Source organism: Papilio machaon, chromosome 22 (assembly GCF_912999745.1).
Source record: "Papilio machaon chromosome 22, ilPapMach1.1, whole genome shotgun sequence".
In the NCBI taxonomy this organism is placed as follows: domain Eukaryota; kingdom Metazoa; phylum Arthropoda; class Insecta; order Lepidoptera; family Papilionidae; genus Papilio; species Papilio machaon.
The window spans coordinates 1967099-1987237 of NC_060007.1; the positions used below are offsets into that span (position 1 = coordinate 1967099).

At 35.6% G+C, this 20139-nt stretch overlaps 2 protein-coding genes across 2 annotated transcripts in view; one reads left to right on the plus strand and one right to left on the minus strand.

Annotated features, from left to right (window-relative positions):
- LOC106707324 (homeodomain-interacting protein kinase 2) overlaps positions 1-10394 on the minus strand; it is an 86088-nt gene extending 75694 nt beyond the window's left edge. The window contains exons 1-2 of the mRNA XM_045683402.1: positions 10098-10394; positions 1257-1433 (exon numbers count right to left, since the gene is read on the minus strand). Coding sequence (XP_045539358.1) covers positions 1257-1430 — 174 coding nt within the window. The 5' untranslated portion in view covers positions 1431-1433; positions 10098-10394. The remainder of the gene's footprint in view (positions 1-1256; positions 1434-10097) is intronic.
- A 684-nt stretch (positions 10395-11078) lies between these two features.
- LOC106712546 lies at positions 11079-19676 on the plus strand. The gene is made up of 15 exons (XM_045683429.1): positions 11079-11198; positions 13863-14047; positions 14179-14360; positions 14499-15027; positions 15300-15450; positions 15760-15898; positions 16300-16408; positions 16477-16556; positions 16748-16845; positions 17291-17411; positions 17647-17849; positions 18101-18277; positions 18857-18938; positions 19044-19161; positions 19455-19676. The coding sequence occupies exons 1-15, from the start codon at positions 11114-11116 to the stop codon at positions 19599-19601; spliced, it is 2406 nt and encodes an 801-aa protein (XP_045539385.1). The 5' UTR covers positions 11079-11113; the 3' UTR covers positions 19602-19676.
- Positions 19677-20139: the final 463 nt, after the last annotated feature.

Genomic DNA, 20139 nt, shown 5'->3' on the forward strand with positions numbered 1-20139 from the left:
TATTTTTATAAAACAATTCGATAAGCGTAAAGGTTACAGTAAAGGTATACGATAACATTCATAATTAAAATATTGTACTACACCATGGCATATTATATTGAAATCGATTACGCACAGAAACGAACATAATCGACAAAGACTAACATACGAAGGTTATCACATAAAACGGTTGACAACAATTGACACAGATGGTCGAGTATATTCCACACTTTTTTGAACTTCGAACATATTATTTTTGTGTTTTCATTTATTTAATGTAATCAAAAATCATACAAAAAGGTAACGAGAAAAATAGAAATAACTTCACCAAGAAGGGTAATAACATCCTTAACTAATTATGATTGTTATGAAATTTTGGTTTTCAAATGTTTGGTTAACAAATTTTGGTGCTCTAATTAGACTAACGAGATTGGTGATTTGTTAAAGTCTACTTTGTAAACGTCGGTTACCAGTACCGAGATTGCAGTGAAAAAAATTTAGTTATCACTTTCTTTTTAAAAAAACCGAGAGGAAAGGCAATATGTTTTGTACCAACAGTTCGGTATGTAAGACTGACGACTGTGTTTATGTGTGTGTAGTATACAGACGTGACGACAAACGATAGAACAATGCCAAGCCACAATATCATTTTCCAAAATAATTTTAATCTCACTGTTAGAGGAAAATGGCCTTTTAACCAAGCTTAATAAAATATTCACGTATGCATTATGTAGCTAGAAAATATTTTAGGGCCGTGGGCGTAACATTGTTACCGTATAAAAAATATTCCGCTTTTTCCCTCATGATAACAGTTACGGTACTCTGGGTTTTACATGTGATATTTTATCTTTAATGAAACGGATAAAAACATTGATTCTTTTTTATCTGATATAGATGATAGTGAAATAAATATAAAACCTACAACTTAGATAGTTCATCACGTCTCTTAGTTAAATTAACCGCGGGTTCCATTTAAAACATATTGTTATTCCGGTTTTATCAAGTATAATAACAAGGAACAGAAAACCAACGGTTAATCAACTATTTGTTGGAGGGTTGTTGTACGAAAATTAGAAATAAAAAACTACCTTTATCTCTTTTGTCTAATTGCTCACTGACAGTACTGATATTTGTCTGGCAATGGCCGTTCTATTGTGATGGTCTGTTGCCTTGACGGTTTGTTAGGAACATATGGTTACTTTTTCAATTTAAAACCTGTGCCGTAACACTTTGATGGTTGATGCACATTGTGATTTCAAACACGCTGTAACACTGACCTTGTAGATAGTGTGATCCGGCTGCACTAGTCCGGAGTGGTAGAGTGCTGTATGAGGGCTCAGTGGGCGCTTCTTGGTTGGATGCGCCCAGTTGTAGGGCGAGCCTGCCTGCTGCTGCGAGAGTGGCTGACTGCTGCGATCTTGCACCCAGCTCTCCGGGTACATGACATGCATTCCCTGGACAACGGAAACATTTTAATTGAATAGGAATATATTTATGTTATAGAACCAATGCATCAATGTATAACATCTTCATGAGAATAGTCGAACAATTACAACAAATTTTTATTATTCATAATTATTCACTGAATGTACTAAAAGTTGAGATAAATAGGTATAACAGAATATCTTATTTAAATATCTCTTTATTTTCATGATATAATCATATTGTGTTAATATTTTTTTTTTCAATCGACGTAATTTACCCAAAAATAACAACACTTGCATTTACCTCAGCGCCGAGATAACTGGTATCTATTGATATGTTTTACCATCTTTAAAAGTTATAAATCCTAAATCCCGTATTGTTAAAATATCTAATGCTAATAATGTATGTTCAATTATTGTCATAAATTATAAATAGGCTTTTACATGTTTATAGCATTGAAAATAAATAAAGTTGACAAGGTTATGTAACATTAAAAATATCATATGAAAGATTGTGCACTAACCATATTCTAATAACAAGATAGATAAACAATAATCCTGTTAAATATTAAACCAATTCAGACTGAACTGAACATTCAGCCAAATTTCATTCACCACTCCCATTTTTACGGTGTAAATAATCTCACCTACTAACCTTAATTCTCTAAAAAAGATTAACGTCAGAGAATTTGATAAACGTCTGGAACGAACGCAGAGTCTATCTAATTTTTCAGCTACATAATACAATTAGTGAGAGAAAAAGACCATCCTACACTGACACCCACGAAAATGAAAGGGGAGGTAGGATGAGGTAAGTGAAGGAGGAAGGGGGGAGGAGTAATTTTAATATTTCCTTCTTAATCCCGTATAGTGCGCCGTAGAATCGTGTTTTCATTCCCTAAGAGCCACCATTACTAAGGATCCTTGACTTTCGTGATGGCCCGTCGTAAATATCGGGCGACACGAAAGCTTCACGTAAAAATAAAGACGCGCCTCATTAACCTAATTGCAGTTACTAAAAAACTCGCAGAGCCGACTAAATTAAATACATATCACGCTTATAGCTTGATATAGTAGTTTTCAGATATCTTGACGGGTTTTAACTTCATACGAGTCTCTGCGTAGAACAAAATTTCAGATGTGGCAGGGCGTAGCGGGATGCCGGGAGAGGGCACTGCACATTGCGCTGATTACCTTGGGCCACCAAGATATTAAATAAAGGACTATACGATTGCTAAATATACCAATCGTAACTTAAAACTAAATACGCGCCCCTAATTGTAAATTAGCAATAGACATAACTCGACTGTCCGTCGGATAAAAACTAATTACAAATATGAGATATATATATTCCTGGTTCGAAAATTCAGCTCAAGTAGAATAGACGAGATATTTCAGGGCTAATAAAAGTAGAGATAACAAAAACCTATCAAAACCCTTATTACCACAAACGCGCAAACACTACTCAGCTTACGCTATATTAGATATACTTTTTCTCAGACATGTAATTTTTCGGACCGATGATGCCTTAAATAACATGTGATATAAGTTACCACAGACGATCCTTTTCTGCTTTGTGCCATTCAATCGTAAGTGAGAAATAAGAAAAATATGAACGATTAACGTTCTTTTTTAATTCAGTGAATAAATTGTCCCCACAAAATTTAAATTAAATACCTATCAAATTGACTTTATATTGAAATTTTAATGAACAAAAAGGCATTACAGATATTTATAGAGTATTTATGTTTTTGGTTACAATATAAATTTGGTTAAAATGTATCTTCACCGGTTTACTTTTTTTTATATTAATTAAAAAAGAGAGTCCATTATATTCCACGGTTCATCTTACACTAACCCGTCCTTGGCGTCATCTAGACCGGGTTACAAGCGACATCGGTGTCCGATATAAGCAAGGCGACGCGACCGGCGCGGGTAACCTGAGAGCGTCTAAACAATCTAGACTTACAGTGTAACTGGACTCGACGGAGTCACGTCGACTGACCAGCGCCGCATGAGCTCCGGAATCCGTTTATTAGAATGGAACGCCGTGCTCTCTTTTGCAAGGTTTCAATGACTTAGTGAAGGTTTAACAAATCTGATATGTTACTGCCAGATTTTTTTTTAATTTATTGAATGGGGTTGTTCGCGACCATACCGCCTTTTTAGACTTCTAATCACGATACATCACAACTTCGTCTACTACAAGATGTATAGGCCTGTACAAGAAACATTGTGTTAAGATTTGATTTTGTAATAATTGACTACAATGCGAAAGTGAATAGTAGAGCAAACTATGATTTTTATTTTCTCTTCATTTTATATGCTTCGTTTGGGTTCCGGTTCGCTTTCAGCTTTAACGACAATGTGTTAGAGGCCTTAAGACCAAGAACTTTAACATGTCGGCAATTATTGGTTTGTGCTCTCTAAAATAACATTAATTGCTATATCTTCAGATCTTGAAATTAGATTCATTATAATGCCACAATCACGCATTTATTGTTGCAATTTTTTTTTCAATAAATATTTTAGCGGACACGTTTATCTCATTAAATCATAATTGTTTTCGTGTTCCCAAAGTCGCATACAAGGTAAGAGATTGTTTTTCGTGACTAATATTTAAAAATCACGGTCTACTGGCGAAAGGCCAATGAAATCTCCGTCGGCCGGCATATCTTATACACTTGAAATCTTTGTAGACGATAATATACGAATTATTCTATTGACATCATAAAATACCAGAATACATGAACAGTATCTGATCCAAAAGAAACTTTTATATTGCCCAATTTACTGACAAGTATTTATTTTCGCCTATTTATGCTGCTTATATAAGATCCATGAATACAAGGCTATTACGCTAAAATACCTAATCTTACTAATATTTGGATGGATGTTTGTTTAAAGGTATCGTCAGAACAGCTGCATGGATCTTCCTGAAATTTGGCACAGATGTAGAACATAGTCTGGCAGAAAACATAGGCTAGTTACGTTTTTTTCAATCTCGTGCAGACGGAGTCGCGGTCGAAAGCTAATATAGTAAATCTCATTTAATGAAGCAGTGTTTGACGTATCAATTCATGAACTGGTGAAGTTTTTATATGATCAAAAGCGGTTGATGGATTTTATCGTGAAAAAAAGTCAATTTCCCCTTTTTAACTGCCATGCTAAGAAATTATATGCACAGTATTTTTTCATCGTTACGAGGTAAAAACCATTCGAATTATCCGACGAAGGGTTGAAGCCGACTCATCAACTCCTTGCCAACCCGGCTGCGGCATCCACTTGTCGGCACCTCGACGTCGCTGATGGACTGGGATAAAGATATAAATTTGTAAGCAAAACCGTTATGCCCTTCTCGCTTGCAGGGGTGGACGGCGCGCGGTCTGCGAGGCGACCACTCAACATTAACCGAACCATACCGCCAAAACGTACCTTACACAATTAAGTAAACAATGTAAATTACTCTGAAACTAAAAAACGTAAACTACCGGTAGAAACTCATAGATTAAACGACTCGTTATTTTAGTTCTTGTATAATTTAAACGAGGTGAAAAGGACGCTATTAAATAGAGTACTCTAACCAACTTTCCCTGCGCTATGCAAACTGCTGCCTACCCTCAAACAGGTTGAGTGCAGTTTGAAGTGAGCTCGAGCCGTACCCGGGCTTTCGCTTGTTAAACTACAAAACTATACATGCCACGTTCCCTTAAAAGCTAACTAACGTCAACTTTGAATAAACCAAAAACTTTGAATTAATTTACGCATGCATTACCAAATGCTATAAGCCTAATTTTTTTTTAGGAAAAAAGGGCTGTAATGGAATCCATATACCAATCATATTTTAATAAAACTGCGACCTGAACAATTTTTTATCACAAATATTTTCTCTTAACTTGATGTGGGACTCGAAAATAAAAAATAAAAGTAGGGCGTTACAATATTAATGTAGATATTTAAGATATCTACGCATATCTTGAGAAACAAGAAATAAGGAAAAAAAACACGCACTTGAAAAAATGCCTTTTGTTTAATTAGGATCACATTAGTTTTCTGGTATCCCTACCACACAAACCTTATATCAGGCAGAAAAACATAGTTATTGCTGTTCAATTTTTTTTAATAAATAACAATTATTAAATTCTTACATCTGCCTTTACTTGGCAAATATTTTCCGAAAATATTATCATAAATCGCTAGAAAATAAATTACATGGATTCATTAATATATTTGTTAATTATTCCACGATATAAAACCTTGTTAAATCATTGTTCTTAATAACTTTACCGATCTAGATTGTATTAATACCAATAACGACCACTAGTAATTAATAAAGGTTCATTATGATGAGTCGTTATAAAGAAAAACATCATGTGTCCTGTTGTGATAACGAATAAATTTAATTAACTATAGGAGCTGTCGTCTTTGTAATACGATTGCCTAACTGTGAGATCCCATTGTCAAAACATTCACATAAAAACATGTCGAGGCTTTAATTTTATTAAAGGAGATGTAACTGATTTTAGCAAAGCCTTTTAAGCGTTGAAAATCATTGAAGGTAAACCGAAGCTATATTAAAAGTGATAAAATTGAATCCGTACTCATAAAAATATTGATAGCGTACGTTTAATGTGCGTCGTAAAAACACCTCGTCAAACCAACTATTAAATTAACTGAACACTCAAATCGAACTGTGGACGCTCACGTATTTACTACGAGCGCAAAAAATGGCGAAAGTGAAAATATGAACGTCGGTACATGGAGTTAACAGTACAATGCACATTTTAAAATATGGTAAAACTTTCTAAAATTATCGTTAAAAGAAGAAGTTATTCATACAAAGGCACCATTGTAATTTTAGGCAACTATGAACGCATAGGCATATTTCTTAATCCAGACAATAAATGAGCCAGTAATTGAAGACAGAATTAATGGAACACATCCTGCGCCTAATTAGGCATTGGACAGACATTTTAACTGGGTACATCACTAAACTCCTATTACTAGATAGAACGTCATCATTGATTTAAGCATAGATACTGTTCACAGACTACTAAATTTTTCAAAAACCACAGACGATCGCACGATCGAATCGAATGCACTGAAGATAATTCAAGTAATCTTTTGCATACCTCATCAATCTATTATGAATATTTACGACATTAATGTTGTCAACTTTCCACATAAACTGAGAACAAACAAATTTTGAAATTAAATGCAATTCAAAGATGCATTGAATTCCCAAAACTTGAAACAAGAGCATTCTTATATAAACTGTTTGCGCAAATGTTCTACGAAACCATTTAATGGCTACATTATTAGGTAACCTATTGGCTACAATCAGCTAAAAGTTCTTGACTTTTAGATACCTGCATTCCAAAGAACGACTAAAAGAAATCTAATAACGGTTACGTCCAGATATTATTTTTGAAGCCTACATTTTACATGTATCTAAGTCGTATAGACCATTGAATATAATTTGAATGAACCTTGCAAAATATCGAAATATCAGATATGAAATAGCGAAAATAAATCTTAAACTGGCATAGATAATGTTTCGTTTATGTGCGTGTTCTCGGATCACGGAAAATCTTATGCCCGTTACAGGCCGCGAATCTTGTTGTCAAGATGGATCTAGGTTAACTAGATAATCTGTTAATAAACATGCATATTTTTTTTGTAATAACCTAGAACTTTTAACAGTACATTATTTATATTGCTGTTGGTAATTGTTACGTTGTTATTGCAAGAAATAAATAAAAATTAAACAGGTATTATTAATGATTAATTGTATTTTTTTTAACAAGTATGTACCTATTTTGAACATTATTACGAAAAAAAAAAAGATACATTATATAGCTGCAGATGGAAAAGTATATAGTTATATATACCTTCACGTTTATTACACAAATCTCAGTTAAAAATCTGTTACATGTTTTCTGTGTGTTATGAAACTTTAAAATTATACCAAATACCTAATACCTCAATCTTAAGTGTATTATAAAAATGGTAAATTTATTTAGTGTGTGGTTTTATAACATGGTCACCCTTTCACATTTGTCCGCATCCAGGTAACAGCGCCGGCGACATTCACGATCAGAAAACTGCATTTTATTTAAATTACCTTTAAATTTCTATAAATTGGATCATTTTAGAGTACAGTTTTATGTTATTTAACAATTTGGTTGATAATTTGGAAAAGTAACAAATACATCTAAAGGAATTTCATGATTTCAAATAAATTACATAGAAAAATTCTTTTGTAATTTAACTTTATACAGGTATGCCAAAAAAATAATAATTTAAATTGCCTTTAATAAAATAGATTTACATAAGATACATGATGTGATATCAATTTTTGTGTAAATTTTCATAGATTCAAATTCAGAAAGAACTATTACCTATCTCACTCTGTCTATTGAACTGAAATATCATGGAGTCTATTAAATTAAAACAATAGTACTACAAGTCTCATCATTCATCACAATTTTATAATACATACTAGCTGTCGCCCGCGCGCATTTAAAATAAACTTAATAATTGTATGAAAAATAGATAGTAGCCGATTCTCAGACCTATTGAATGTGAATATAAAATTTCATAAAAATTGGTCAAGCCGTTTTGGAGGAGTATGGTAACTATCATTGTGACATGAGAATTTTATATACAAGATGACACTCAGTAGAAGCAATACTTTAACAAATTTCATGCTACTACAGTTTTTATTGAACATGCTAGCAAAATCAACAACACTGGAAGTATTAATCTATTTCAAGCTGTAAAATTAAAAGTGTTCACATTGGAACGGACATTAATAACACAAGGTTGTAAAATAGTTATTTTTTTTGTTACCTCTCTTAAGTCTTGTCTTATTATGAATCCTACTAAAACTAACAGAACTTAAAAAAAAATAATTGACTATTTTTTTTTTTTTTTTTATAAGAGAAGGGGGCAAACGAGCAGCGGGAACACCAAGGTGTTCATCGACGCCCATGGACATCTGCAATACCAGAGGAATCGCAAATGCGTTGCCGGCCTTTGAGATGGTGATACGCTCGCCTCTTGAAGGACCCTAAGTCGTAGTGGTTTGGAAATACCGCCGAGGACAGACCATTCCACAACGCGGCCGTGCGCGGCAAGAAATTTCGCGAGAACCGCACTGTTGTGGAATGCCAGCCATCCAGATGGTATGGATGGTACCTGGCGGTCTGTCGGGTCGTCCGATGACGAAACTCGGCGGCAGGAATCGTTCCAAACAGTTCTTCGGAACACTCCCCGTGGTATAAACGATAAAAGGCCTCCGCAAGGCCAGAGTATCAAGCCGATCGGTAAGAGCTCGGTCGTTGACGATTCGAATCGCTCTCCGTTGTATGCGGTCAAATGGAAGAAGCTGGTACTGGGGTGCTCCCGCCCAGAGGTGCGAGCAGTATTCCATATGGGGCCGAACTTGCGCCTTGTACAGTTGTAGGCGGTGGCCCGGCTGGAAATACTGCTTCGCCCTACTGAGCACACCCAGCTTTTTGGAGGCCAGCTTGGCCTTGTCTTCCAAGTGACCGCGAAACTGAACGTCACTCGATATGTCAACGCCGAGAATACCGATACTGGCTGAGGCAACCAGGGGAGTGCCCTCAAAACGAAGATCCACGACAAAGGGTTGTTTTTTAGCGGTAATGGCGCACACTTGTGTCTTTTTGGGATTGAATTCAACGAGATTTCGTCGACCCCAATCCGAAACTTCACCCAGTAGGGTCTCCAGTTCAGACACAAGTTTGGTCCGGTTCTCATCGGCAGTAGCCCGAGAAACACAGACTAATAACACTTTATTTGTTGAGGTAACATTTATAATTAACTGTGAATTGTCAAGGCCAATCCACTTGTAATAAAACATAATGTTATTTCTGTTTTTTTTTTAATATGAATTTTATACAAGTGAATTACCAATATAAAGCCATAGTTAGAAATGCCTTCATATATACAAAAAAAACCTAGTCTCAGGTTAGGCAAAATTAGTGCCAAAAGATTGGCACAACACCTTAATCGAAATGATTGCATGACAATAGCTGGAATTGTCAATTGTTATAATATGAAGATTTATACACCCTTATATTACAAACAAAAATTCACATTTTAATAATTATTTTTATTGCTATTAAAAAAAAAACATTTTTTTAATAAATATATATTAACTACAGATATAGGACAATTTTAGTTAATTTAAAAGTTAAAAATTTATATAAATATTAATTTTTTCAGTTACAATTACATATATACATATACAAGTATTTAAAAAATAAATAATATAATTATTTATTTCTAGGAAATATGAATTATTTATAACACGATATATTTTTAATGCAAACATATGAGTAACGTAGTGGATTCCAATAAGCTAATTTGTTATGGAAAACATACGGCGAAGTAAACATACTCTCGTCTTATATGAAGCCGTTAAAATATTTGCAACGGATGTTTATGATTTTAAAGCGCATGGAATTACCAATTATAAGACGTCACAAGCTAGTCTACTCTTCAACAAGAGGTAAAAACTGCTAATAGAAACTAACACGTAGCGAGCAAGCATCCGATATTGCTGGCATAGAAAGGTAGGCGACAGTTCGGTTCAGTTTAAACCAGTAATTTTCCGCTGGATGATTTTAGAATGTAGGCGGAGTCTTAATAAAGAAACTTTCTTACCTTTTGAAGACAAATTTATGGTCGTATAATGCCACTACCATGCTGAAGAAACACACGAAAGCGGACAAAGGGTCCTTCAAAACACAGCCATTTTGAAACCGTTCATATAAAATGTTACGTGTGACACGAACGTGTAAAGTTTCAAGGGTTGAAAATAAGGTTAGTTTGGTTATCCGTTCGCACTCATTTTGTCTTCAAGCACAGTAAAAACTAACACTAAACATTTCACACACTACTAGTACGATTTCACTTCATACTTTCGCACACACCCGTCCACGTCGCGCTATCCGTCGAACGAAAGCGACGAACTCAAGTGAACACAGCTGCAAAACACGAAAAATGGACGGCGAAAAGTGTTACCATATCAATAAAATAAATTTCTACTATATGTTGCATAAATGTTGATCAAGGCTTTAAATAATATTTAATGGCTATCATAAATAAAAAATTTCGTAATGAATTCTAGAAAATAAAAAATCTAGAATAATAATCACTGTTAAACGAAAAAATCTTAAGTAAAAATGTGTGCGTACCAGAGACAAACTGACACATGACTTTATGGTGAACTTCATAGATTTTTTTTCAAGTTAAAAAGATTTTTTAAATAACAATATGAAGGAAACAATAAAAATAAATTTACATTTTATAACTTATTTTTTTACTTATTTAATGAACATTGATAAGCACTTCACCTTTAAAGAAGTGAAGTTGGTTGTCAAAAGGTACAGTGTACAGTCGTAAAGAGCGCGGGTGATTCAATTATGCTGTTAGTTGCTACGCAACGCGGTAATAATCCAAAAAGCGCAGTGGCAATCTGACGATATTAATAGATGGTTGCTTTTCCAACATTATAAATTATTGTTTGATACTGGTTTATTAAAATTATTTATTTATTACTATCGGAGAAAATATACTTTAGATCATGTTTATATTAATTATTTCTAACGACATATTTTCATTGTTTGTTAATAAGTAGCATTGTTTATCAAAAGGGAATGTAAATAGTCGATGTCGATATGATAGTTATAAATACACTAATATTAGTTGTATTTCTTTTATCATACAGTGTTTTTGGGAAAGAATACGACAATGATGATGACAGTAAGTACTTTTTATTTTGTTTACTAATTGTTTATTAAATAAATGAAATGCGTTAAAACTTTAGACAGCAAAAATGTGTATTTTATCATTTTAAATTTGTTTTAATGTCTGATTTTAAAAATATTTATCTTAATTCCTCTCCTTTTGTATAACTAAATAAAATAAAAATATTCACAAAAATATTATTAACTAAAGTTATAAAAGTTAAATTTTATTTTAGATATTTTATCCCTGGGCAATAGTTATCCATTATTGTTAATTTTTTTGTATTGTAACAACAAAATATAATTAAATAGACAATGAAATCGAACTAAAGATTAGAAATAAGCAAATCTCCATTATTTCTGTGATTTTATCGACGTTTTTGACAAGTATCCAGCCAACTTAATAGAAAAAAATTGTAAACAGAACGAACGAAACGAAAATTTATCGTAAGTAGCTGTTGTAGTTGCGGGATTTTAAACACTATTCACAATTTCAGCCGCCTTGCATTTTGACCTTCAAAAACATATCGTAAAATGAAGCGAAATTATTTTTATGACGTCCATTTTTAACACCCTGTAATTAACAACTTCATGGACCAAATAAAGAACAGCTAAATTATTTTTTAGTATGAACTGTCACCTTTATAACGAGCTTAAATCTAAAGTTATATGATCGATACTTTACTAGATATCGATCACTACAGCCTACCTAAAATAATAGATTTGTATTTCCCAACCTAATATAGAACTATTTCTTTACTTAAAGGCGTTTTAGTTGGTTTATTTGAACGTAAATTAAAAAGTGTATATTATCAATGTGTGTGATTATAATTTTTTTTAATAATTTATTGACGTTCATATTTTATGCAGAACATTCCAAATTTAAAACGAGACGTCACGGTTGGAGGCGCCCGCGCCGTTGTCCAATGCCCATGCCACATCCGTTGACCACCACGTATTTAACAAGATGGCGTCTGTACGAAACTATTATTTTAGGGCTGTCACTCAGATCATAAATATGAAATTCCAGATGGTTAACAATAACCTCTATACTACTCCAGTTTTCTATCGAAAAACCTGTACCAAAATATTTTTATTTACTTATCAGACTCCGCTCTTAAACCATACTTTTTGTTACGTTTCGTAAAAAGGCGCTTCTTCTCGACCAGGTGTAAATACTTTCGTAGTCTAAAATGTGTGAACCCTATACGCAGGTGAATTACAACGCTTTTATATGGCTTTTTATTCAATTGTACGATTCGAAACCTGGTTTCGGGCAGGATGTGTGCTCTAACAGCGACCTACAAACGGAAACTTGCCGTTTAATGGATTATTTAAACTGTGTCAAATTGGCTTCAGATAATCACATATATATCGATTTCGAAACATTTCTATTATTGTATTTGAAAAATACATTTTGTATATCGGTTTTAAACGGATTATGACTTAAGGTGGGTATAGACTAGAGCATTTACTTGTAACAAAACAACAAGCCACTCTATGATGTGTTCTAGTGTATCACACTTTCACGAACCAGACGTGCTTTGGAAACTATGCTTTTACATGTATCATATCGTTCGTTAAAACGTTACATTACATAGAAATGCTTTAGAAAATGCTCTAGTGTATATTCACCTTTAGGCATTACAAAGTATATCCCAGACGTACGAAGATCGTAAAGACTACATGAAACGGACATTACGAAGTGAACTGTGTTATGCAAAAACGAAATCTAGGGTGTCATTTGAATTTGAATGTCCGTTGAGTTTTCACTACTGAAACGAAACATGTACAAAAACAGACATTACAATATATTTTTCTTCAGGTGCCTTGGCTGTGGAAACTTACTCTTTGATTTTGATGATCAATACCAAAAGTTGGTTTAATTTTAACCAGGTGCATAGCTATACAGGTTATGCAACTCTTCAGTAAACAAAAACATAATTCTTTACATTAGTAGTTTATACTGTGAGTTATACTTAGATAAGCGGCAGTGCGTTTCCTTTGTATCTGACCTGGAGCTCGGTACAGGGTGGCACTAGGAGTATGTCTTCGTACAGTCCGATTCACAAGCGGGAAGCGATTTTGTAATCACGTGCAAAACGACGAAAGAAGATATTAAACTTACATAAGATATGTATATAATTACTTTTTTCAGCCACACAGAGAATATAAAAATTCATTTCGATGCCAGCTCTTTACTGTGCCACCGTGGTTTTTATGGCCGAGACATTAGTACTAATGAGGAACAACTTGTTAATGTAACTTGCACCAATCGCCTGAAGAATATCCAAAGTTAAAGACAGCTTATACAGGCCAATAAACTCTAAATCACGCTCATTCCGGAGATCACGCGATGCCCGCCCTAAAATGTTTGTCGATTGTCGTCCTGTCAGCCTATAGTTACAACCCGATACTTATTGCATACTATTACTTCCGGAACAATTTCACTGAGAAAACTTTAATAGGAACGTGGATATAGACAAAGTACTTAAATGCAGAAAATATGACGAAAAGGGGACATGGTCGAAATGGTTCGTCTATTTTTATGCGACTTTCCCACAGGCACTTACATAAAAATGTAAAACTTCTAATTATCTGTCTAGATTTGATTTAAGTCACTCTTTAGTTTCAATAGTAATACATAATTTGCTTACATAAAGTGCCTACATATTTCTAGTGTACATGTTCGTATCACCTGACCAACACTTACGTACGCCGCGGCTCGAGGACTTCTTCTGGACGGGCTCCGGCGACGGGCCTCCGCCACCCGACAGCGCAGTCCCGGCGCCTTCGCCATCCACACCTATCGTACGCACCACTACCGTGCTTGCTACTGTCTACTTGGATTCTTATCCACCCCAGGTTATTAGAACAAGTAGATATGAATATAGTTTCGAGAAAGAGATATTAGAAGAATAGAAACATTAAATTTTTTACACAATGCAAATTCATCTACCTTTAAGTGAGACTCAATAATGTCTAATCCATACCAGGCGGTGACAGACAAAACGACCGGTGACTGCATATTAAACTGTGGAGAGTTGAGCGTGCCTGACAGCTTGGAGCCCGAAATACCCGAAGACCGTCGCTATTGGTTGCTAACCGTCATACAAGGTTCTACTCCAGACAGTCTACAACTGAGACTGGCAAGATTGTACCAGAAAGCGTTCTTAAGGTGTGATTCTAACTGCCCCCACGCAAATTCGTTAAGTGGTACCTCTTCGTGAAGATTTAATATTATAAATTTCTTCCCTTAGTAACACATTAACGTCGAAGTGAATTTATCTTTCCATATCCTATTTATATTTTCCAGGCAGCAAGAAAGACATCTCGGAATTATAAAGTCTCTTGACGCTCCTACACCAAGAAAGAAACACGATGTTCATTCCTTTGTTGTTAATAAAGAAAACAATTTAAATCTTTCCGCCAATAGTTCTGAACCAGAAAAATATTTAGATATTAACAATTCTTTAATAAACGTCAGTGATTTCGTACTGAGTACGGTTACAACTATATCTGAAAATATATCTTCTAATACTTCGAATACCTTTAGTCGTGTATATCCAGAAAATTTAGAAGCAGGCAACAAATCCAAAATATCTGAACCTGAAAAATTTATTGAACCTACAAAGTTGAATGACTCAGAATTATGGGTACTGGTAACACCAACCGTAATTTTAAAGAAGAGAGAAATATCTAGAGCTGAAACACAGAATGTTCCAGACCTTATCGACATACCTTTAGAAGTGGATAAGAGCAATGAAACAATGTTATTTAAGAGAGAGATACTAAAACCTGAGCAGCAACCACCAGTTCGTGTTCATATCCAAAATATAACAGAGGTAAAGTTTAGAATTTCTTCCTATTAGGTATAGTAAATGGTAAATTTATCTTTTTATCAGCTTACTAAGCAATGTAACCGCGGGATTCTGAGACTAAAATCTCTGTGTAAAACATATCGTCTTCCCAGTCATTATCTTTGACAAATCAGAAAAAAAACAATAATTTTAAACGGAGACTGGTCGCAGAAACCCATGGTAAAAGAGTTTTATATGATTTTTGAATCCATCTAGAATTAATTTGTCTCTTTCTATCTCACGTGCACATACGACAGTCATCTGAGACGGGTAGCGTGCAGATAGTGTACGTAGTGCTGGTGGGGGGGCGTGCAGTTCCTGCCGCGGTGGCCGCACGCGATATGCGCCTCGTCAGAGATGCGGAGGTGGCCAGCGAGCTGGGTGCTGCCGTCACTACTAAAGCAGAGCGTGAGTATCTCTGTCGTACTCACTGTTGTCTTGTTCAGTATTCACTTAGGAGAGATTTAATGACATATCCATAAATTGCTGTGTGTGACAGTTAATCTGTCCTAGTTTCTAATCCTGTCATAGTTTATGGCTTTATGTAAATTCCGCCTAAAATAAATAGTCTAACTACACTTCTAAACATTGCTAGTACTTTTGAATTCATAATTCTGTGGAGACATACATAGCTTTAATTTGTATCCTACGTGTACCAATTTCAATGCACCTCTTTGTCTGTGTATGGATGTATTGTGTACCGGTGGTATTTAGCAGCGTACCTGAAGGCGGCGGAGGGGCTGGAGGGGGGTGAGGAGGGGGTGCACGGTGTGGAGTTGTGGGCACTCGCCGTCGGCGCCACTGTCGCGGTCCTCATTCTGCTGGTCCTTATCGTACTGCTGTGTTTTGCTCACAGGTAAACTGGTATCTGTTTCATTTCTAAATATCTATTGTTGACGCTTCATAAATGCAATTAATAACCTATAATTAGTCGTGTACAGTAATTATTTCTAGAAATTCCCTGGTCAATCTTCCGATTAGCGAGAATTCACATTCAGCTATGTAAGGTTTGTTCCTAGTAGTGCATGGTACTATGATCTGGTCATTAACAGTTGACATCTTAAGAAGCATCACTTGGAGGACGTGGACTAAATTTAGGATTCCGGTATGCACACTCGTGTATGTATTCGGAATTGCTTCCACTTGACGTCTGTCTTCTGTGTGGTCGTGGTATTGCAGCGGCCCATTCGCGCACCCAACAAATGTTGTTGTTGCGGGATCTACTACTGTTAAAGTTAAACATGACTTGGATTCCAGACGTAAATCAAAGAAATCAGCAGCATCATTTCGAGCATACCGCAACGAGCTGATGAGGGAAGTGGAACGCAGTCAGATGAAACAAGTGCATGAAGAACGGGACGGGAAGGTCTCTTACTGATATTTTTGTCACATAAGTTGAAAGTTCTGAAATCCTAACTGTTCTTCTACTTGCAGCTTATAAGTGTGGTATCACCGAGTAGAACAAGACCCAGCAGTACGTTACTGCCGGTGTACAGAGCGGGCAGCGCTTCGGGGTAAATCTTATAATTTAACTATATTTGCAAACAATTTTTCATGAATAAAAATAGTTTATCACCGCAGTAAAGACTTGTCTAATTACAAGACAGTTAAGATAAACTAGATCCTAGTCTTTTAGTAAGTCGTACTTTATGACTTCTCGCTGTGAAATTGTTAATAAAACTGTATATATTGAATTATGAACCAGTTCATCCACCACGTCATCGGGTGTGTCAGAAGTGGCAGCAGCTCTCCGCCGCAGACAGAGGAAACCGCACGCCCTCAAAATGTCGCACAAGAAGAGAGGTAGAATAAGTTAACAGTGTAGAAGAATTTTCATATTTCATTACTAGGTGTCCGACATCGTCCACAGGGAATTAAAAAAAAACTTCATTCTATGTGTTCTTCCAGACTATGTTCTACATTTGTGCAAAATTTCCATTCATCTATCTAAACATTCGCATTTATAATATCACTAGCTATCGCCCGAGATTCTGTCCGCGCGGAATTAAAAAAAAACATAATATGTTCTTTCAAACTATGTTCAATATTTATGCCAAGTTTCAGCGAGATCCCTTTAACCGTTCTGGAGATACCTTCTAATAAACATTCATCCATCTATCTAAACTTTCGCATTTATAAATATTAGTAAGAAGAAGAATTAAGCATATGCGTAAGAAGGGAGTGAACTCATTATGACGACTAATTATGAAAGAATACTGTGCGGATCCTCTGTATGTATGTGTCGCAGTGGGCACTACTGACAGCCTGCTGGTGTCTGCTGGTCTGGATAGCTCGGACAGTGCGCCCCCCACAGCGCCCCACACCCCCACCTCATATCTCTCAATGCCTTCTATAGCTGCATTTCCCAGGTCGGTATCCTTAGGAGAATAAGATAGACTAGTATTTTTTTAACAGCGAAATGAAACACCCTTGAACCACGATTCCACTTAAATTCCTAATGTCAAAAGACTAATTGCTCTCAGAATCACAAGCGATGTCCCTTAATGTACATTTCTCTAAATTACGTAGTTTTTTCGCGTATGCAAAAAACATTTTTTCAAGATTGTTCCCGCAAACAATACAAACTCACATCCAATACTCCAGAGGTAACACAGTGGAGCCTCTATCTCGTATCCTGGAGCCGGTGTCGGTGCGTCACTTGGACATGGACAGTCCTCCGCCAAAGCCCTCTGGTCAGCCGCGTCGTCAGATGACGTCACAGCTAGTGCGTCTGGGCAGCATCGATAAAGACCCCGGGGTCATTGGACCTCTGGTCTGGGACCTGCACTGTCAGAGGATCAAGAGTGGTGAGATTAAAGGTTTGTTGTAAAAAATAAGAAGATAAAGGTTTTTGGTCTATTGAAGTCTTTTTATACAATATTAAATGTCAATTTATGGAAAGTTCACTTTAATTTTTATCCACCTAATTTACTTGAAAGAACAGCAACCTCCAAACGATCCCCTAACACCTAATAAAAATTGAACATCAATTAACGCTAAAAAACTAAATAACAATTGTAAAGTTACATTAATATCGATTTGAAATTAAAATTCCTAGCATCAAAATCAAAGAGTCCAGTGAAACAAGTCCCTCAAGATGTCGCGGGAGGTCCGTCGCGCATGCGCCAGCGCTTCAACGAGCTCGTGGACGACGCGTTCACATTGTTCGGCAGCGCGTCCAGCGCCTCACACGACACATACACGCTGGATAGAGATGATAGGAGAGGGGACACTGGTTAGTATTTGCATGACCTGTAAAATTAAAATTAAAAAAATAGCTTAGTACATTTTGACAGCGACTCACCGCATCGACGACGCCATTATCCCTTGATACTTGCGGTTAGGGCACTGAAACAAGTCTGATATAGGACGTTTCAAATATCTTAGCGGCTCAAGGTCATCGGCGCTACGCAGTGCCCATCTTACATTGTGTTCTCTTACAGCGACTCTCAAGAAATTAAGATCCCCCAAGATATCTGAAAACGTTTGTACTAAATAGTTTTTTTTTAATTTGTTTCTCTGACTTATTTAACACGACGCGTTCATACGTCAATGTCCTGCAAAATTGATCTAAATAGCTGTTTCTTTTATCTAATAACTAGCTGTCGCCCGCGAATCCGTCCGCGTGAAGTTAAAAAAAATGGGGGGGGGGTATGAAAAATAGATGTTGGCCGATTCTCGGACCTACTCAATATGCTCACAAAATTTCATGAGAATCGGTCAAGCCGTTTCGGAGGAGTTCAAGTTCGAACCCCGTGACACGAGAATTTTATATATTAGATAAGATGTCTTTACTAAATTCCCTGACTTACAGAGGTGGGCGTTACGCAAGCTCGCAACGACAACGTACGACTGGCCACAGTTGACACCGCACGGGGCCGCTCTGCTGGCGCAGGGTAACTACAAACGCAATTTTACACTATACGTTGAAATTTAATCAGAGTTTGATTTTATAGGCAAAAAAGTACACACGTCATAGTTATTAGTAACGTTGTCTGCAGACGGGGAGGTCGTGCGGGGCCGGGCGGGGGCGAAGCGCCGCGGCCGCGCACCTCATTCACGAGGGTAGGTGAGCCTCGCGCACCGCCAGCACGCGCCTGGGGACACACACCTCCACAGGTAACACACAAAGTACATCTGCAGTAACATAAGATGCATAAATACGAAAAGTTAAACTTAAATCTATATATATAAAAGAAAGTCGTGTTAGTTACACTATTTATAACTCAAGAACGGCTGAATCGATTTGACTGAAAATTGATGGGGAGGTAGCTTAGAACCAGGAAACGGACATAGGATAATTTTTACCCCGTTTTCTATTTTTTATACCGCGCGGACGGAGTTGCGGGTAAAAGCTAGTTTGTAATATTTATTTCGTAAGTGTGTATTTGATAAAATTTAATCCACAACAGTCGTTAACATCTCGTGTGCCGGTGGTCAATCCGAGCATAATACTAGCTGAGGGTCGTTTGCCAGCAGATGACCCAGCATTGCCACTCATATCAGCCATCAAAGACGAAATAAAACGCGTCCGAGACAACGCTAGTAATAAAACTTAGGCTAAGTTAACTTAGGCTAACAATGTCTATGAAAAATTAAAGTAAAATCATTTGAAAAAAAAAAACAATTTGATAAAATTACTTTAGACACCTTTTATCAGTTATTTTAGTAGAAATTAAGATATAGTATCTATTAATTAATTGCCAAAGATAAAATAATTGTAGTAATCAGATTTAACACAATTCATTTTAACAAAGAATCAATTTGTATTAACTTAACAAAATGTAAACAATAATTAGACAAAATCACCAAATTGAAAAAAAAAAAAACATTTATTTTATTATTTATGTTATAATTTTGCATTTTTACTGTTTATTTGCATTGGAGAAATATTCACATAGAATTAACCATAGAATAACAAACATAAAAACTTATTTTTATGTGGATATTTCTAAAATGCACAAATTTAATCATGTTGAACATTAAACTAACACATTTTGATATTATTGTTATGTATTTTATTTAATTACTAATTTTTAAGAGTTGTTTTAAGAATTTAGTAACAAACTTAGATTAATTTAAATTTAAGACAATATT